Source organism: Pelodiscus sinensis, chromosome 5, assembly GCF_052426305.1.
Source record: "Pelodiscus sinensis isolate ZL-2025 chromosome 5, ASM5242630v1, whole genome shotgun sequence".
Taxonomy (NCBI): Eukaryota; Metazoa; Chordata; order Testudines; family Trionychidae; genus Pelodiscus; species Pelodiscus sinensis.
This window is the reverse complement of record NC_143056.1, coordinates 66,128,094-66,146,922: the sequence shown is the minus strand read 5'-3', so window position 1 is coordinate 66,146,922 and position 18,829 is coordinate 66,128,094. Positions and strand designations below refer to the sequence as shown.

The following is an 18,829-nucleotide window of genomic DNA, read 5'->3' as shown; positions in this document are numbered from 1 at the left end:
AAATCCAGAATTTTAGTGATCTGACCACAAAAAAGCATTTAAGAAATATTTTAACTGTTTAAAAAAAAAAAAGCTTTAGCTTTAACATGTCAGATATTAATAAAATCTCAAAGTGTTACAGAAGGACGTGACAGCCTTCCACTGAACTCTCCAATAGCTACAGATAGCCAGGATTTTCAGGCCTGGATTCCTAAAGTTATAGCTATATTTATACACTTCAGTAAAGACAACCTGATTCTCAGAAGTGCTGAACCCTCACAAAACCCATTACAAAAGCACTCTTACGTAGAAGCTTAATGGTTTAAAAATTTTGATGAACAATATTAGACATAATTAATTTGGGTCAATTCATGGGTGATTATGCACAGGAATGGAAAGAAGGGCAGAGAAGACTCCAGAAGTTCTGCTTCACCCCCAGACATCTATTCATCGGCAGCCATAATCCTGTTCTCAGTATGACTAGACTAGAAGGATAAGAGGAGGGTTAGTGTCACTAGTGAATTACCCTTTGAAGGAAGTTGTAGGTGGATGGCCTTGCCCTCTTCTACACTGGATGACAGACTGCAACCACAGTGGGTAAACAGGTAGTGTATTCTACTCTTCCAAAAGAAGAGTTGATAAGCATCTCCCTACTGTATGCTCCTTCAAGTATTATATATATATAAAAAAAGTATGCCTGTGTGCACTTTGACACATCTGTCTAGTACTTATAAAGACATTCTTGATACATGTTGGGGATTACACAAATATGGGTATTTTATCCATTGGAACTGGATATGAACCAAAACCCTAGATCCAGATACCTCTGGACTTTAGGTAAGTTTATATTTGGTGTGAACTCTACAGCTAGAGACCATTTCTAGTTTCTATTTATACTATGTTTATGTATATTCATTGTAATGGACAAAGCACAATAAAACAGTGGAAATAATCTCTCTCCATTTCTTTTTAAGATTACGCAGGTACAGAGTTCTAGGGAGCAGCAATTCAGATTCAGACCTTATATCTCGTCTGGCTCAAATCCTTCAGAATGGATCTCAAAAACCAAGGAGCTCCACCCAGTGTAAGAGTCCAGGATCGCCACATAGCCCAAAAACTCCTCCCAAAAGCCCTGTCATCCCTCGACGCAGCCCCAGTGCCTCACCTAGAAGCTCTTCCTTACCCCGTACAGTTAGTTCTTCACCATCCCGGGCTGGACGGCCCCACCATGATCAGAAGAATTCATCGCCACACCTTGGAAGGAGTAAATCACCTCCTAGCCATTCAGGCTCCTCATCTTCTAGGAGGTCCTGCCAGCAAGAGCACTTCTGCAGCAAACCAAGCAAGAATGGTCTGAAAGGTTCCAACAGCTCCTGCCATCATTCCCCAAACACTAAAACCCCCACAGGAAAGAGCAAATCGGCTAGTAAACTTAGCAGATAGGAACTGAGACTTGACAGGTGTAAAACCCTTCTTCTAATCTGATGCATGTTGTGTCTGTGTCCTGTATATTTAAACAAAAACAAGCCCCCCCAAAAAATCAGTGTTGAATCCTCACTTTCAAAAGAAAGCAAACATAATAAATTATATGACAAGTCCATAGTGTGTAAATGAGTTGCTAGGCATTGCCTAATGATAGGCAGCAAGCAGATCAGGGAGGGCGGTGAAGCCAGAGCAGGACAGTTAAAGATGTGTGGAACATTTGAAGGTGAAACTGAGTGTTCTAATAGGAATTTTAATGTAGTTGTATTTTATCTTGTTTACTTAGGCCTTAAATTATTAGGCCAAATCTTCTTTCTCAAAGAATATGTAATAGAACCTGAAAAATCTGTTTTTATTTCCACAATGACGCTTCGACCTCCGAGATAAGTACTGTACTTCTCAAGCTGTTTTTTTTTTTAGTAGAAGTTTAAATAAGCACATTATTTGAAAGATGACTTTTTAAATTTGAGTCATTTCAGTGTCAGGCTGTGCACATCTCTTTCTGAGTCATTCAGTTTCCATCTCATTCTTTGAGATGAAACTCCTAAGGTACAGTTTCCCCTATCTAAGAAAAATTAGACACTTCACCTCTTCTATATACTGATGACATTTTAAAAATGTTTAACATTTTCTGAGTTTTTATAGTGATATTTTGCAGGGCATTTGTCTTTTGTTATTTAGTATCCAAGAACCTTTAAACAACAATAATGTTGTTGTTTTTTTCCCTTCTGGAGCCATGGTTTTCCTCTCCAGGACTGTATTAAATATATTCTGGAGACAGTCATTTAAGTCTGAGTTGCAGGAAAAGAAAGGTAGAGTCTTCAGCACGGAGGACTTAACCATATACCATTGTGTGTATTTGATCAGAAGTATATAAATTGTTTGTCTGAATGACTGAGTGCAAAAGAGAAACTTTGTTACAACAATCATTTTCCCATTAGCTATGACCCACTTAAGCCCATATTAACCTTATTCACGATGTTGCTGTCTTGACACTAAACCCAAGATGGCAATGCTGAGAAGGAGCAGATTCAGTTTTTACCTTGAAATTTAGCATAAATCTAGAAGATGAACTATGTATTTGTTTCATGCTGAAAGGGGAGTGCATAACCTCTACACTTGATAAGTTATAGACAAGAGGAATAAAGGCCTTCACTTCCTCTTCCTAGAGAATCTTAATGAGACAATTTGGCAATGTAACTGGAAGGAAAACAAATCTCAGAAACTTCTCTGAAATGGACAGTGGATCAGAATAATCTAAAACATGGAAGTACAGATCTGAGAGGGCTACACTAGCATTCCTAATGCTACCTGTCCTAACGATGCCGGATGAGTGGGAGCGTTGTCAATTACTGATCTGCTTGCTGTAGTCATATGCCTTTGTAGCCAATATCTGTGCTTTTTATATTTAACCTGTTTGTTGCCAAACTTGTACCTTTGGACTGAAAAGGAAATATTTCCCCTCTAACATATTTCTAAAGCTGCATCACAGCTATCCTGGAGCTGCACTGAATTTTACTTGTTCTGTCAAAGTGTATTGGGATTTTCTTTTCCCTCCTGTGCATACTGTTTTCCATATGTAATGTAGCACAGTGTGGAACCTTAGTGGAACTCAGGGTTTCAAGCACTGCAGAGGAATGCAATAGGTAGGGCATACCTACTGTTTCTGAAGAAATTATACCATTGGAGAGGCCTATTCCTTTGTATTATATTGTATAATAGGTGCTATATTAATAATTGCATGTCCTCATGGTAAATTATATAATATAAATATTTATAAATATATATATATATACACACACACATATGCTTATATACACTTATTCTTTCTCATTTTTCATTTGGAATTTATAGACCACAGATGGTGCAGTTCTTTTTCTATTGTGTGCCTGAATACTCTTAGCGTTGCATCTCTCTTTTCCTGAAAATAGTTTCCTGGCATCCACCAAGTCAAATAGCCTTCATGCCTCAGTACAAGGTTGAAGGGTTGGTGATTTGCCAGCAAGTCAGTGTTTTGTGTCTCAGCCTTTTCCTTTTATTTATAATTGTGTGTGTGTGTATGTGTGTGTTTGCGTGTGAAACAGGAACACAGACTCAGAGGTACTGTATCTTTGATTGCAAGATAGGATTTGTAATTATTGTTTTTTCATTTTTCATGTGCGTTTTTAAGCTGCACCACGATACAAGAGCAGTGACAGTTAATGAATGCCTAATATATGACTATGACAAAAACAAAACAAACCCCATCGTTTTCTTTTTGATTTCCTTACCTGTCACCTTGCAGTGCTCACTAAAGAGAGTTGAATGTCATTGTAGATATTTTTTCTAAAGGTTCTGCTGATACGGTTTCTTAAGACTGTGTGGCAGCTTATGATAATTTTTCATTCTCAATTTTCTGAGGAGTATTCACTATACCAGTCCTATACCAGTGAGGACTGGGAGAGGGGGTGGTGGGTGGCATTAACTTCAGTGAGGGCAAGTTTGGGCTCTGTGCCTTTCCCCTGAAATACTAAAATTAAGGTAATTGCATTTTCTCCCTGATATAGCAGGATCCCAAACCAGATAATCACTGCTGTTATAACTATAGGTTGTTTTACAGATGAGGGGAGACCTGAAACTTGAGATGTTTTCTTTCTCTTTGCCAGAGATTAAAATATACCAATATTATTGTGCAATATTACATAATTGTGAATATAACGGAGAACATTAATGTTGTAGAAATACATTACTATTTGCACTTCTTGACAATAAAAAGAGAGGGACTACATAAGAATGGAGGAAAGATCAAAGCAGAGGATGATGCTTTTGGCATTTTGAGTACTATGCATAGTAAAAGAACTTTATGTCCCGGGTGGTGGCTCATTGCAGATTTCTGAGACAAATGGTTTTGTAGCTGATTAGAAAAATACTGAGTTGCTAATGGAAGCAACTTTAATTTATGGATCAGTCAAGAATATAGCCTCTCTTGTACTGTTCTCCCTGTTTAAGTTTGTTGGTTATGTAACTTCTCTCCCATGAAGGTAACAAAATTGAGTATTATGAACTAAGCTATGAGCAAATGTAGTTATATAGTAAGTCCTGTGTAATTGCCATCCTTGTAACATTTCTAGAAGAGCCTCTGTAATCATCAGTGACCATGTAAAGAATAAATCCCAGCAGTGAAAATATATAAATTATATACATTTAATTCCAGTAATGCTAAAAGCCAAAGGCTGCTGTGTAAAGTCTAAGTAAATGGCTTTGTGCGGGGAACCAATGCTTAGGAAAGGGAGAATCTTCCCCAGGGCCCAGAGCAGCTGCAGCCATTCTGCACAGGTTTCAGTAGCTTCCTCTTACACAAAGGTTAGTTCATGAACCCATTATACTCTCCTCCAATCCATATCTCCATTTTTGGGGAGAGAACTGCTATGCAGCCAAGACATACAGAACTTTCAGATTTGTCCTGCATAGTTCCTCTTCAGTACCACGCATGTGTTCTGAAACTGGCAGTTCCACTGTTTCATGGGTCTTTTGTGGCCAAGTAGGAGGTGTTGGGGAAGGAGCAGAATTTTCCCCTTTTATGACTGCTACGCCCTCTAGAGCATTTTTGCACAGATGTCAGTATGACTCCCTTAATGTATTAAATGAAATAAAAGCAAGCATTTGATATCGTGCTTAGTTGGTAGTTTTTAAAAGTGGGTATTAGTATTAGCAAAACCTTTCCAAGGTACACCGACAACTTGTTTGATCAATTATAAGAAAAAACCTGTCTCAACTTAATGAGAGACATGCCAGAGTTGGCAGACAGAAGGATGCTAAGTGTATATCTGCCACTAGAACAGAGCAGGTGCCTCAGAATAGGCATAGGTAACATGCTGCTAATTGTGCTGTGCTACTGCTCTAAAAAAGGAGCCATACTTTGCCCCAGTTATCACTACATGTTAGCTGTCTGGGTGAGTGTCTTGGTGCAGGACATTCCCTGTAGCCAGCAACTATATCCTTTCTGGGAAAATCCTTTCTTGATATTTGCATGGGTGAGAAACAAGCTCCCTATGCCCTGACCTCACAGAATACTCATGAAGCACAGGGCTATATCTTGTCCTATATGTTTAAAAGTGGGCTGATGGTCTTTTCATCTTTTAAGACCTGTATTCTGAGATCTCCATTCTATGCATTTCTGGGGCATTGTGATCAATTATAGCAAGGGAAACACTGAACTTGGTCTTTTAAAAGTAGTTACATTCACCACCTATTTTTTCAATAAAAATGTGTGGGAACTACCTTAACTACCTTTAACTCTTTGTTAAAATTCAGCTCTGCCAGAACTAACAGAGGCCTACTGTCCTTTCTTTTAGTTTTACCTCCTTCTTGAACTACCCACACTTATCTGGCCTAATTGCAACCCCAGCCCTGCTCCTCCCCCCAATCATACAGTGCTAACTTGGGCAAAATGCCCATGCTCCTTATACAGCATTTGTGACAGTGGCTGAACTGTAATGTACTATAAACCTAATTCTTTCTCCCTCCCTAAAGCAGAACTTAGGCAATGCTTGATTTACACTACAGTCTCCTCTCAGCAGGCAACCTTTTCCATAATGAATTGTACATTTTCCCCAGAACTGTAAGGACATGAATTCTGGTAGTGGCATCAACATGAGAATGAAGCACTGCCAAAAGGTAATTGTTTCAGTCTCTTTAACAGTGAATTAGTGGCAAAGAACTAATGCATGCCTCCCAATACTATTTGATATAATATTTTTTTGTTTCATTTAAATATTTTTGCATATTTCATTTCAATGACATAAACGAATAGGAGGAATGTGTAATTGGAATCACAATCCAATTATTTCTAGTACTCTGGTATAAAGTAACAATTTGTTTTCTTATGGGCTTGATCCTGTGGAGTGCTGAATGCCCTCAACTCCTGTTGACCACTGTTGAAGATGAGGATGCTCAGCAACTTGCAAGATTAGTCTCATAATGTAAACACTGTCATTCCAACTGTCAGTTAGTTCATCTGTGTTTCCATTATACCACAGTCAGGGGACCTGGTTACTGTATTGAAAAAGATGTACTACCTAACCATGTCCCCTGTGTTTGCCTGTTAAAAATTATGAAAGGCCCTTGCTATTACTGGAGCATTTAGTCTAATGCCCTTTCATATATCTCTTTGGGGAAAATACAAGGAAACCAGACAGTGAACAAATGAATCTTAAGAAATACAGACAAGTCACCACAGTACACATAAGTTCACAATCTGTATGTTACTGGCCTCCTACCTGACCTCCCTTCCCCTGAAACACAAACATACAAATATCTTTGGAAAAAATAAATTAAATAAAGGGGAGACTGGATTGTGTAATCTCTCATACTACCTAGTTTTACCCTACCATGCCATCTAAGGCAGAGGAGATGGTATAATTACAGTCACAGCAGGCTCTGTAATATTATGCTTTAAATCATCAGGTTTATTTTAATATTGAGCCAGAGGTCTCTTTAAGACAAAAATATATAGACGCTTATTATCTCTAGGTCCTGTTTGTTATCTTAGTGGCTACTCCATTAATTAATGTTTTAATTTATATTTCACCTTCATTCCATTCATCCTTAGTAGTAGTGATTCTTTAAGAATGACAAGTCTCTAGTACTTTCAATCTTTCCTGTATAGAATATACTGTTTTTTGTTAGCCATTCACTTTCCAAGATGCTCAGCATCCGTGCCAGCTAATCATGGAAATGACTTTCTCCCTTTGCAAAAATTGTTCATTGAGGAGAAAATTATATTCAGAAATAAATATGTGGCTGATGCATAAAGATAGTACAAGAGTGTGATTTTAACTGCAAGCTCAGATATTGACTTGAACTTTTTCAAAGATGCATGGTATCTGAAGCCTCTGTGTTGGTTCAGAGTCCATCTCTCATTAATGCTAGACACTGTGCAATGCAAAACTTGAGCTTGAATATAACAAAGGCTTTTACTGAAATGCTGAAATAAAGAAACCCTGCTTATATACAAATGAATATATGTTGATTCAGATGTTTTGCTTCTTAGGCCTTCAGCAATATCCTTATCCAGTGCAAATGTTGGCTTATATGATCTATAAGTTTTGCTGTTTACTAATTCCATTCCTCCTGCATATGGATAATTTGGATCCTGGGCTGGTCTAGCCATTCTCGTGGAAATGAAACTCTCATTGAAGTCAGTGGAGCTTTTGCCAGTATATGAACTGAAGGAATGGGCACACTACACTGTGAGAATATTTACAGTTGCTGGTTATTTTATTTGGGAAAATGAATATCTGTTTCGTGACCACAGTGCAGACCTATGCCCCCTCCTTAGTTTATTTTAGCAATTATTGTGGTGGGGAGCCATTCTGTGACCGGGGCGGAGAGCACATGGACTCTAAAGCAATATCATAAGCAGGCTGCCCATAAGAGGTGTTCACCACTCAAAAGTCTCAAAAGGAATTTAACTACCTCCAATGGGAGATGTAGGTGTTAAGAGTCCTTTCAGAATCAGTTCATCTGTCAACTGACCAGTGTATGGGGTGCTCTAACAGCAGGACAATTTGCACTTACCTCCAAAAATACAATGTGGATGAGCCTGTCTTCCCATGTCTGGAGAGTGGGAGTCCTTTTTGATTCTCATAAACCCCTATGTATGCATGGCAGAGCAAGGTCATAATTTGACATTGGGAAAGTCAGGTTTTTTTTTTTTTTTTTTTTTTTTAAAGCTATGTCATACCCTCTGTTCCTCTACCTGCTTGACAAAATCCCAATAAGAAGTTACTTGGAGACTTTCCCTGCATTCATACTACCTTCCCTGGCCCGAGAGCAAGGTTCTAAAGTCTTCCTGACTTCTGATTTTTCTCTTGAATCAGCTCAGATACAAGCTGTTATGTTGGCGTGGGCGGCAACTGATTTTCAACTGTTTTCCTACAAGTATCCAGTACGATAAATTAAGGAAATCACCAGCAATGCGTAGAGATTAGTGAACTGCTGAATCTGTGAATCATTAGTTGCTACTGTAAAATCTCTGGGCAATAAAAGAAATAAATGAAATTCTGTAAATCAGCTACAGACAGAATGTTCCATGAAGCCAATAAGATATTTAACAACTCAAGATTAAAATATATGATATAATTGTTGTTCCCAGATCTTATTAGTGACCATTGTAAGAGGTAATTGTTGAGAGTCCTCCAAACTCTCTTGCCCTGTACTTTCCCTTTGTCTCCTCTCCCTGAAATCTTGTAAGCCATTTTTGTTTTCTTTTTGCTCAGGCATCAAAGAACATAAGATTTCAGCAAAAGAACTAATGCCCTTGTAACAGTTGTTTGTATATAAAGGTGTAATTATTTATTTGTTTTCCCATTTGTACCATATCAAGGCTTTGTACAATGTTTTATGTTCTGTTTTCAAATTATTTTGTATTTTATTTTTATAAACTGGTTCTAAATAAAATACTCATTCAGCATGCAAAACTTCAATCCTTGAATGCCTACATATAAGTTTATGGTTTATAAAACTCAGCCAATTATTTTTATAGCCTATTTCTTGACTCTTAAAACTCTGAACTTACAAATGGAGAGAAGCAGCATCAATTGTATTATGACATAATTGTTTCTTTTGAATATGTAGAACATACACAGTGGAAATTTGTTGGTATTAAAGCAAGTAACTGAGATGTTGATGTTGCAAACTGGAAAGGTTGGACCCAAAAGCTCGTACTGATTCACTATTACAGTAGTAAGGATAGACATTTTAGCTTTGCTGTTTCTAACCTCGCTCCCTCCATATAACCAAGCAATGACTCTGGTACAGGTCAGGTTCAGTGTAGTAAAAATCTGGCAGATACCAAATCTGTCATTCTGGCCTTGTTTACACTAGGAAACTAGATCAGCATAACTACGTCATTCAGAGGTGTGAAAAATCCATTCTCCGAGGTGACAGAGTTAAATTTACCTAACCCCCAGTGTTTACAGTGCTACTCAGTTGGAGAATTCTTTAGTTGGGATTGGTCCTGCTTTGGGCAGGAGGCTGGACTCAGTGACCTCCTGAGGTCTCTTCTAGCCCTGGGATACTATAAATCTATTATTCTCATGGAGGTGTCTTCACTGAAGCATTAAAGCACTAGTGCAGATGTCACTAAAGCAGTTTGTGTAGATATACCCTGAGAAACCAATAGTCTCCTTTGTTACCTCCCCTCCAGTCACAAAGGTCTCTGTGGTCAGTGTCGTCTTAGAATGATGGCAAATATTCTTTATAAGATAGCTGTCAGGGATGGTCCTGGCTTTTACTGGCCTTGCAGCTGCATGAGGAAACCAGCCTTGTCTGTATGCAATGTATCTGAGCTGCAGCACATAGAAAAGTGAAAGAAAAAAGGCTGTTGTAGAATTTGGACAAGTAGCAGTTACTTGTATATGCTACCAAGTTTTGTTAACAAAACTTTTGACACCCAGAAGTCTACAAACAAAAATCACCAGAGGGTGTTCACACTTGCTTCCTCTGTTGACAAATCATGTCCACGCTGGGGATGCCATCATTGACAGTGTTAGCACCGTGCAATGTTGTGGAAAGGCAGAGCTGATCCCTATGCATCTTGGGATTCCTTTCAAGTTCTCCCATAGCCTCCTCAGCTGCTGGGAGCGGCATCATGAGTAGCTTTGTGAGCTCACCATGTGGAGGAATGTCACTGCAGCATAGTAATCTCCTGCCACCTCCTCCCTGGAGCAGTGTTCCTAGTGCAGGGTAGAACAGAAACATTCCAACAACTTACTGTTACCCAGAGCAGCACACTCCGCTGCCAGATACTTTCTGGAACTCTGAAGGAGCAGGAGCATATGCTTGTAGGATAGCAGAGTTCAAAACAATGAGCAGAGCAATCAGGGTAGGCATTCTGGGAGACTGGCAGAAGCCAGATCTGTCAACAAAACAAACAGTAGTGTCTACATTGGCTCTTTGTCAACAAGAAAGGGAGGAGAAAAGAAAAAAAAGTTTCTCATAAAGATGGACAGTTTTGGTCACCGAAACTGGGCATTTTTCCTTTACACAAATTGCACTGCAGTATGCATACTCATGCTGCTTTATTGCCAAAAGCCGTTTTTGGCAACAAAACTTGGTAGTGTTGACCAGGCTTAAGTCACTTTTCATATATTTCTGATAAAGCAGGTACATGTAGGCTAAATCCCCTTCAATGGTTATATCTGCAAGTAAACATGCATTTCTCATTCCTGATTTGCTACAGAAAATAGTCTGGTCTGTAACATGGCAACATGGAATATTAGAGATGAAGTCCACAACAGGGGAAAATTCCATCAGCTCTATTTCAGCTCTATCACCAACCACATATGCTATGCCACTGCCATGCTAGGTATTGGCACCACAAATAAAAGGGCCAGGCACTGACCCCTTTACAGTCAATAGCAATACTCTCATTGGTTTCCACAGTAGCTGGAACAGGCCCTCACCTATTTTCTTTTATGCAAATAATCTCAAGTCTCTTCACACAATAGAAGCATAAATCCTGAATTCATTTACAGTCATAAATCTCAGAAAATGTCTTGGTTTAGAAGCAGGAAGGAATTTGGTAATATACTTCAGTAGAGAGAGACTTCCTATGCAGGTCTGTTGAAAGTCAGTAATATAATGGATGTTGCATACCAGTAGATCAGATGAGCACAATTCAAATGTATGATGCTGGGGATCGAAATAGCAATTCTGTACTGAAGCCAGGTAGCTCAGTGGGTTAATTTACAGAGCTGTCACTGCTCAAAACTTGATTGGAATATGAATCATATCTCAAATGAAAGGGTTTGAACTTTATCTGGCCACAATGAATGTAAGTAAATAATTACTAGTGACTAGTGTCGTGTTCATGATTGCATGGCGGGAGGGTCTTGTCCACCCACTGTTCTTAAAGTGTCTCAGGAATTCCGCAGCACTTGACCTACAAATATTGGCCGCTTCTCAGTTGAAAAAAATCCAACATAGCAGACTCAAATTTCAGTGTGAGAGAGATGTGTAGTACATGCAAGCTAGACTCTACCAAGCAATGCTGCAAAATAGCGAACAATTGGCAAAATAGCCTCAAAAGATGCTGAACAGTTAAGAAGTGGGTGCTGTAGCCTGGACAAGTTGGGAGTCACTGCCCAGCATGATTAGGTGTTCTTTAGAGCACATTTCTCTAATCTTGCTGCATGTTACTGAAGCAATAATCACTACTTGTCTTAACAGAATAGAGGTAAAGGCTGCATTTCAGTTAAAGCAAGGGTGGGGAACTTTTTTTGGGTCAGGGGCTGCTGACCCACAGAAAAGTTAGTCAGAGGCCACACAGTGAGAAACAAAGAATAAAAACCCCTCCCTGACATGTCCCCTGACTGAGAAGAAAGACACTTCCCTCGTTCCCCTTGCACACAAGAGCCTAGAAGAGCCCAGGTTTGGGGATTTTGTGTACTCCAGCCCTGTCGGTAGTGGTGGGTGGGAGGCCAGAGCTCTGAGCTTTGGAGGCTGGATACAGGCAAATTCCGGGGCCACATCCAGCCGCCAAGCCTTCGGTTCCCCACCCGAGGTAAAGGAAACACAACTTGATGAAGCCTACATGTCAATGAGCAGGTTCTGCCTATGTGAATTCCCATCACATTAATATGTGCACATCGAGCAAATAGGAATCCTATGCTATTCCCAAGCAATAGGAAGCTTTTAACATCAAAGCTTAGGACAAACTAATTCTGGATGGGTCAGTTTAAGGAAACCTGGTAGGTGATTCATAAGGTAGCTGTGCCTATTACCTGCAGCAACTGTGTTTTTGAAGTAAAACTTCTCAGAAGCCAGACCATCTTTTTGTAGAAGGCCCCTAGCCTGTATTAACCTATACTGAAGATGTATTGTATATTTGTGTTACAGTATAATCTTGCATACTGTACACAGACTAGGAAAGTGAGGAAGAACACACACCAGCAATATTATACTGCAGGTTTACTTTTAATTAGGCAACAGCTGCCAGATTAAAAAATATATACACAGGTGCTGAAGTTAATATAAAGGAAAATAAAAGGGAATCTTTTCATCAGCAGTAAAGGGAAACTAATGAGTTGGAGAAAGTAACACAATAGTTTCCAAAGGTGATGACAAAATAACCCTACTTTTGCATTTGTGCTGGTAGGTCTAATACAGATGGAACACCTCAGAGCTCTGAAGTCTGAACTACTTAAACCATGGCACCCGCAGGTAGCGTATCTTTGTGCTGGTGTTGGGTAATAGTCCATCCTTGTCTCAACCATTGGTTTGTTTCTTTCTGCTGCAGGAAGTAAACTGTCACTAATAACTGCTGTGGGGGGTAATGGATTAAAGGCCACCCCCCCAATACAATACTAAATGGGAAAAAAGTCTGTGGGAGTATTTAGTTTTAATACTGTCCGAGATTCCTTTCAGCCATCTGGATAACTTGTTTCAGATTTGTTTTTCAGCCATACCTGAAGAGCAGCCAACTAGAATAACAGAGCTCTCTCAACATGATCAAACCCTCTTCTATACAGGCAGTCCAAATGTGGGGACTCGGTGCAGGCTATGTGACTGAAATTTGCTCACTTTGGGGTAGCAGTTTCAGTCTCCAATAAGGGGATCTTATTTTGGGACCCCGATGAAAAATTCTTGCACTACTCCCTAATGCTGGCAGCTGTTGATGTCCCCTCAGCTTTATTGAAATTTAAAACAAAGGGCTTCATTATTTCCTCAGAATTAACAAAAAAGGTACTTCCTAAAAGCACAGTACTATGGTCACAACTGACTGTAAAAATGACATCTTACTTAACAGATCCATACCCTTTCTCAGCTAGGAAAGGAGCTGAACTCTGTGGGTATGTGGATAAAGCAATCATATGTACTAGTCACAATTAATTTAAGAAGAGCTGTTAAATAGCAATAGTTTTCACTATTTTGATACTCAAATGAAATGCATTGTCATCTATAGAAATTAATGTAAAAACCAGGCTTTTGTTCTATCAGGATAAGTAATGGTTCTCCTTGGCTCTTATTCGTGCCACCGCTGACATTTAGGAATTGTTTTTTCCCAGACTCTCCTTGTTTCCATCCTCTTTTTTACCTCCAGACATAGTACGGAACTATATTTCTCTTCAATGTGCCTAGCACAATGTGGTCCTGATCAATGAGTAGGGCTCTTAAGTGCTATGATATAAATAATAAGGGAATGGAAGGTCTTCTACCACTTCTGTCCAAACAGAGGCCCAGCAACTGGAACTCTTTCAAGAGCAAAGAAAGAGCACTTGTTCTGCCCCAACCGAAGTCAAACTCTTAACTGGCATATTCTGAGCAGCAAGTTTACTGTCAGTTCTGGGCAATGGGTTTTTTTCAGATGGTATGATATTTGTCCCCAGAAAGCATGCTGTATCTGCTGAAGACAGAACCTGGTGCTAAGATAGACCAGTTCCATATTGAAAGTAGACATCAGAAATATTGTTTTGCTAAGTTTGTTTTTCTTTTTAAATGATGACAAGTAACCTCCACTTTCATTGCAGTTAAGCAAAATGCTTCTGCAGGGAAGGTGCATCTGAAGAGCTGAAAGTGACCAGTGACCAGATGGAACAATGCTGGATTAAATCTGAGCAGCACACTCATGGATCAGCAGCTCTGCGGCCTAGTTCTATTCAATCCCTGAGGACGTAACGTTGTCAAACCCTTGGGGTACCTTGCACAGCTCAGATTTTTTACAAGGGCTTTTTAAAAATACAATAAAAATAGCAGACACTAAATTTAAAGTCAACTATTTTTGCAGTTGAATTTAAAAACACTCAACTTGTGTAACTAGCAGATTCTGCTCCTGCTATTAAATAATTGTAACTTTACCTTTGCACCCCACTCCATCATGCGTTTTATATTCAAAACGTCACTAACTCAAAGAGGATACACACAAGAGTCTTAGTCAAAATAAATTTGATTTTTTGGAACGAGGATAAGGAAGAAAACAGAAGAGACACATTAACCAACTGCAAACAGTTGGTGTTAACAAATGGGAGATTGGTAGTGTTAAATGCCACCTAATGTAAAACTTTCCCCACTGGGGAAAAAAAAAAAAAGCCGGAGGCAAGTCCAGTTGGCTCCATTATAGTCACAGGCTGGAGCAGACATAACAGCACCTCTAATATCAGTCATTTTACATATATTCAAGTTTTACACATCTGCAAAACAGAAATAGTAGCAGCCATTTGGATGTTCTTTCTTAATGGTTCTCAGGGGTGGTCTAGGAAATTCCGAAGGGCCTGGTTCTTGAGACATAGAACTAGAACTACAGCTGCTGCTTCTGCTGCTGCTTCCGGCCATCTGTACTCTGCCTCTGTCTTCAGCTGGGGAGATCTGGGGAGACCCAGGACTCAGATACCCTGCAGTGGTCTGAGTAGAAGTGGTGGCATAGGTGGTTGGGCCTGTGTTGTTTTTCACATAAACATTTTTGATAGCCACCAGTGTGTGTGCCATAATACTGAGGCTGTTGCTGAGATCTTGCATGCCTTGCTGCAGCAAACGAAGGTTGTGATTGACACTGTCAAAGCCAGATTGGATCACTTGCATCTGGTTCTGCTGAATCTGTATTAAATCCTCTTCAGTAATTTCATTTTGGTCTGCCTGTGACCGGCCTTTTGTTTTGGCTTTTACTTTCCCAGACAAGCCACCCCCAGCTGTTCCCAGAAAGGGCAAGTGCTCCTGGCTAGGTGGAACCACAGCCATGTCCTCAGAACTTTCTTCTGGCTCCACTACCTTCACTACTATTTCTTCTTTTAAGTTCATCTTCTCAAGACAGGGTTGATGGGATGGGCCAGGATCATCTGTAAACCCTAAAAGGGCATAGAGGAGAAATGGAAATAGGAGTCAGACTTCATCATCTCTGTGCTTAATCAAACCTCTGCCTACCCCGTGAGTACAACTGGCTTTTTTATGTGGTAGTTAATTCTTCTGATGTCAAGACCCTACAATGAGGAGTTGTACTGTATTATCTCCTACACTCATAGCACGCTTTGAAATAATCAAAACATGCTTACTGTAAATGACATAACTCAGCAATGCAAATCTTTGTCACCACAACAGCAGGGACTGACTGCCGATTGCTCAGAATCGACTCTAGTACTCCACCAGAATGAAATGAGTAAGGAGAGTTGATGGGAGAAACCCAGCACGGTGTGGACCCTAAGGTAGGGAGATTTAAGATACGCTGACCTGAGTTATGCTACTAATGCAACTCAAACTGTGTAGCTTAGATCAACTTGAACCTGTACTGTAGACCTGCCCTCCCATTGAAATCACTTACTCCCCAACAGATCAGTCAAAAGCATGTGATACAGAACAGACTAAATTCATTCCAAGCTCTTATTTTCCTCTCTCCAAGTTTAGCACAATAAACCCAGTATTTGCAAAGCAGACCCACAGTGGCACCCTCTCTGAATCACTCCTCCTTGTCAGAAGTCTCCAATTGTGGGAAGATCAACACTGCAGCAGTTGATCTTCTGGTGTATGATTTAGTGAGTCTAGTAAAAGACCTGCTAAATCAATTGCTCAGGGTGCCCCTGTCAGTGCCAGTATTCCTACTCCATATGAGGACTAAGGAAAGTAGATAGAAGTGTTCTATCGACTTCCCGCTGTGAGGATGGCGCCAAAACACAGCTTAAAGTACACCGACTCCAGCTACATTTTGTTATGTAGCTGGAATTGCATAGCTTAAGCTAGAGGTGGGGAACCTTTTGTTGGGTAGGGGCCATTAACCCACAGAAAAATCAGTTGGGGGCTGCACTCAAGTGAGAAGCAAAACAAAACAAACCCCTCATAGACATGGCCCCTGACTGACACTCCCCACATTCCCCTTGCACACCAGAGCCTAAGAGGCCCAGGCTAGTAGATTTTGTGGGCTCCAGCTCCATAGTAGGGAAACAATGGGGGAGTCTGAGCTCCAGTGAGGGCTCCCCAGTGCTGAGGAGGTCCGAGCCTTGGGGGCTTGACCTTCCCCTGCAGTGTGGACCTGGCCTCTGATTCCTTGCACTAATGCTCATACCTTGCAGCTCACACACAACAGGGTGTAATTTACCAGTTGGCTGCATTTTACAAAGGCTGGGATTTGCAAGGTGGAATACTTTCTTGTGAGTGTTTGGAATGATCCAAATTTGCATATATGCAGGTGGGTCTATACTGTTTGTTCACTTGTTTTCACTGCCTATAAAGCAAAACCTGCCAACAGTTCACCATCTATCTGATTTAGGCAAGAAGAGGAAGCCATTATAAACAAATTATGTTGAAAAAAGTATTTTGGACAGTAGAACATCCTTAATTTGCACACAACTGTGACCCCTGGTGAATTAGTAAATGAAGAAAAGGCTCTGCTTCTTAAATCATACTGTGTTCATTTCTTCTGACAACTATAATTACCTGTGACTTGATATTTTATACAATCTACTCATAAGATAGTGTTCTGGGAGTTTTTTTCCTTCTTGAGGCACAGAATCAGGTGAACAGATACTACTTAAAACCTTGGTTCTTATATTACTTGCCTTGACTATCAAGAGTAATCCCACTAAAATCAATGTTACACTTTAGAGGAATAAAGTGAAGCAAGTGTCTGAGTCTATGGGTACGTCTAGACTACCGCGTTTTGTCGACGGAAGTTTTGTCGACAGATACTGTCGACAAAACTTCCGTCGACAAAGCGTCCAGACACATTGAGTTCTGTCGACAAAGCAAGCTGCTTTGTCGACAGAACTCCGTAATCTGGACGCAACGTTACAGGCAATAACACCTTCTGTCGACAGAGTTCTGTCGACAGAAGGTGTTATGCCTCGTAAAATGAGGTATACCAGTATCGACAAAACTGCTGAGTTCTGTCGACGTTATGTCGACAGAACTCAGCGGTAGTGTAGACGCTGGTATAGTTTTGTCGACAAAAGTCCACTTTTGTCGACAAAACTAGGTAGTCTAGACACACCCTCAACAACAGGGCTAAACTCGAAATAAGTCACAGGACTTGAGCTACGCTTATTGTGTAGCTTAAGTTGCGAAATAGCTTATTTAGACTTTTGGAGCTGTCTACACAGCAGTTATTTTGAGATAGAGCATTCTTCCCCTACTCCTCACACAATGAGGGTTACAGGAGTCTGAGTAAGCAGTCCTCCAGCTTGACATTATTTTGATATTATGTCGAAATAACTGATTGTGTTTAGACATGGACTCTGTTATTTGGAACAGTCAGTTATTCCAAAATAACACTGCTGTGTAGATAAAGCCTAAGCATTTTCCAGATTAGAAACACTTTACAGTTAGATATAACTATGAGCAACTGCTATAACACAAAAAACAAATTGATTCTTCACACAAGCAAGCTATGCATCATGGTCCCTAAAACCACTGGAAGATGGAGACGTCACTGACAGGGGCATAAGCAAGCACAAAGCTTCAAACCGAAAACTGCCTGGGGTAAGTCTCACTTACACTTGTGTCCTTTGTACATTACACCACTGCCTCATGTGAGTAACAGGAGTTGAGGGGAAGGGGGTGAGTGATGCTCTGGTCTGTCCCTTAGGAAGCACCTCTGGGACAGGCTGCAGAGCTTCAAGCCACATCTAGAGGGGCCGTGGTCGTACGGGTCCCCGACAGGGCAAAAAAAAATCTCATCATTAAGAATGAAGCCGGGCCACGGCGGGGGGAGGGGGGGACCTGGGAGCCGCCGCTCCCGGCTGATGACAGGTGCCCCCCTTTCAGCGCCGGACGTGGGGAAGCAGCACAAAGCCGCCGGGAGCTGCACAGAGGCTGAGCTAACTCCTCTGCAGGGGGCATGGGCCGGAGGGGGGGGTAATCCCCCGGCTCCATGACAACGCCGACTCCTGCCGCGTCGCAGGCCCAGATTGGCGGGGGGGCGCCTGGGGCCCCGCTGTCCCGCCCCGCGGCTCACCGATGTCCACCACGGAGGCTCCCGGCAGGTCCAGCGTGTCGATGCCGCCCACGATGGGAACGGCCTCGGCGTGGCCCATGGCAGAGCCGTAGGCGCGGTGGTGGTCGGGCTGCGAGGCGGGCTGGGACATCTCGTCGGTGGGCAGCAGCAGGCCGAGCCCGCCGGGGGGGCCGCAGCCGTGCGAGAGGCGGCAGAGCTTGCTGCGGTCGCGGCGCTTCAGGTCCCGCCAGCGCTTCTTGAGATCCTCCACGTCGCGGGGGCAGGCGGCCACCGGGTTCACCTTGTGCCGGATCAGCTCCCACACCCGCCGCTTCTGGCCCGGGGAGGCGCGGCCTGGCCCCGCCGCGAACAGCAGCTGCTCGTGCTTCAGCACCTGCTCGATCAGCACCTCGGTCTCCGCCTCGTTGAAATTGGCCTTGCGCCGCTTGGGCGAGTCCTCGGCCATCATCC

General features: G+C 41.4%; 2 protein-coding genes across 7 annotated transcripts in view; one reads left to right on the top strand and one right to left on the bottom strand.

The window, feature by feature from the left end:
* TTBK2 (tau tubulin kinase 2) overlaps positions 1–1,464 on the top strand; it is a 169,682-nt gene extending 168,218 nt beyond the window's left edge. For all 6 annotated transcript variants that reach the window (XM_025190893.3, XM_075927247.2, XM_075927244.2 and 3 more), the window contains one exon: positions 954–1,464. In XM_025190893.3, the coding sequence (XP_025046678.1) occupies positions 954–1,422 (469 nt within the window). In that variant the 3' untranslated portion in view covers positions 1,423–1,464. The remainder of the gene's footprint in view (positions 1–953) is intronic.
* An 11,633-nt stretch (positions 1,465–13,097) lies between these two features.
* Positions 13,098–18,827, bottom strand: LOC142829135 (uncharacterized). Its single transcript, XM_075927248.2, has 2 exons — positions 18,380–18,827; positions 13,098–15,284 (listed from the first exon to the last, which is right to left on the bottom strand). Exons 1-2 carry the CDS (start codon positions 18,825–18,827, stop codon positions 14,626–14,628), a joined length of 1,107 nt encoding a protein of 368 aa, XP_075783363.1. The 3' UTR covers positions 13,098–14,625.
* Between the last annotated feature and the right edge of the window lie 2 nt (positions 18,828–18,829).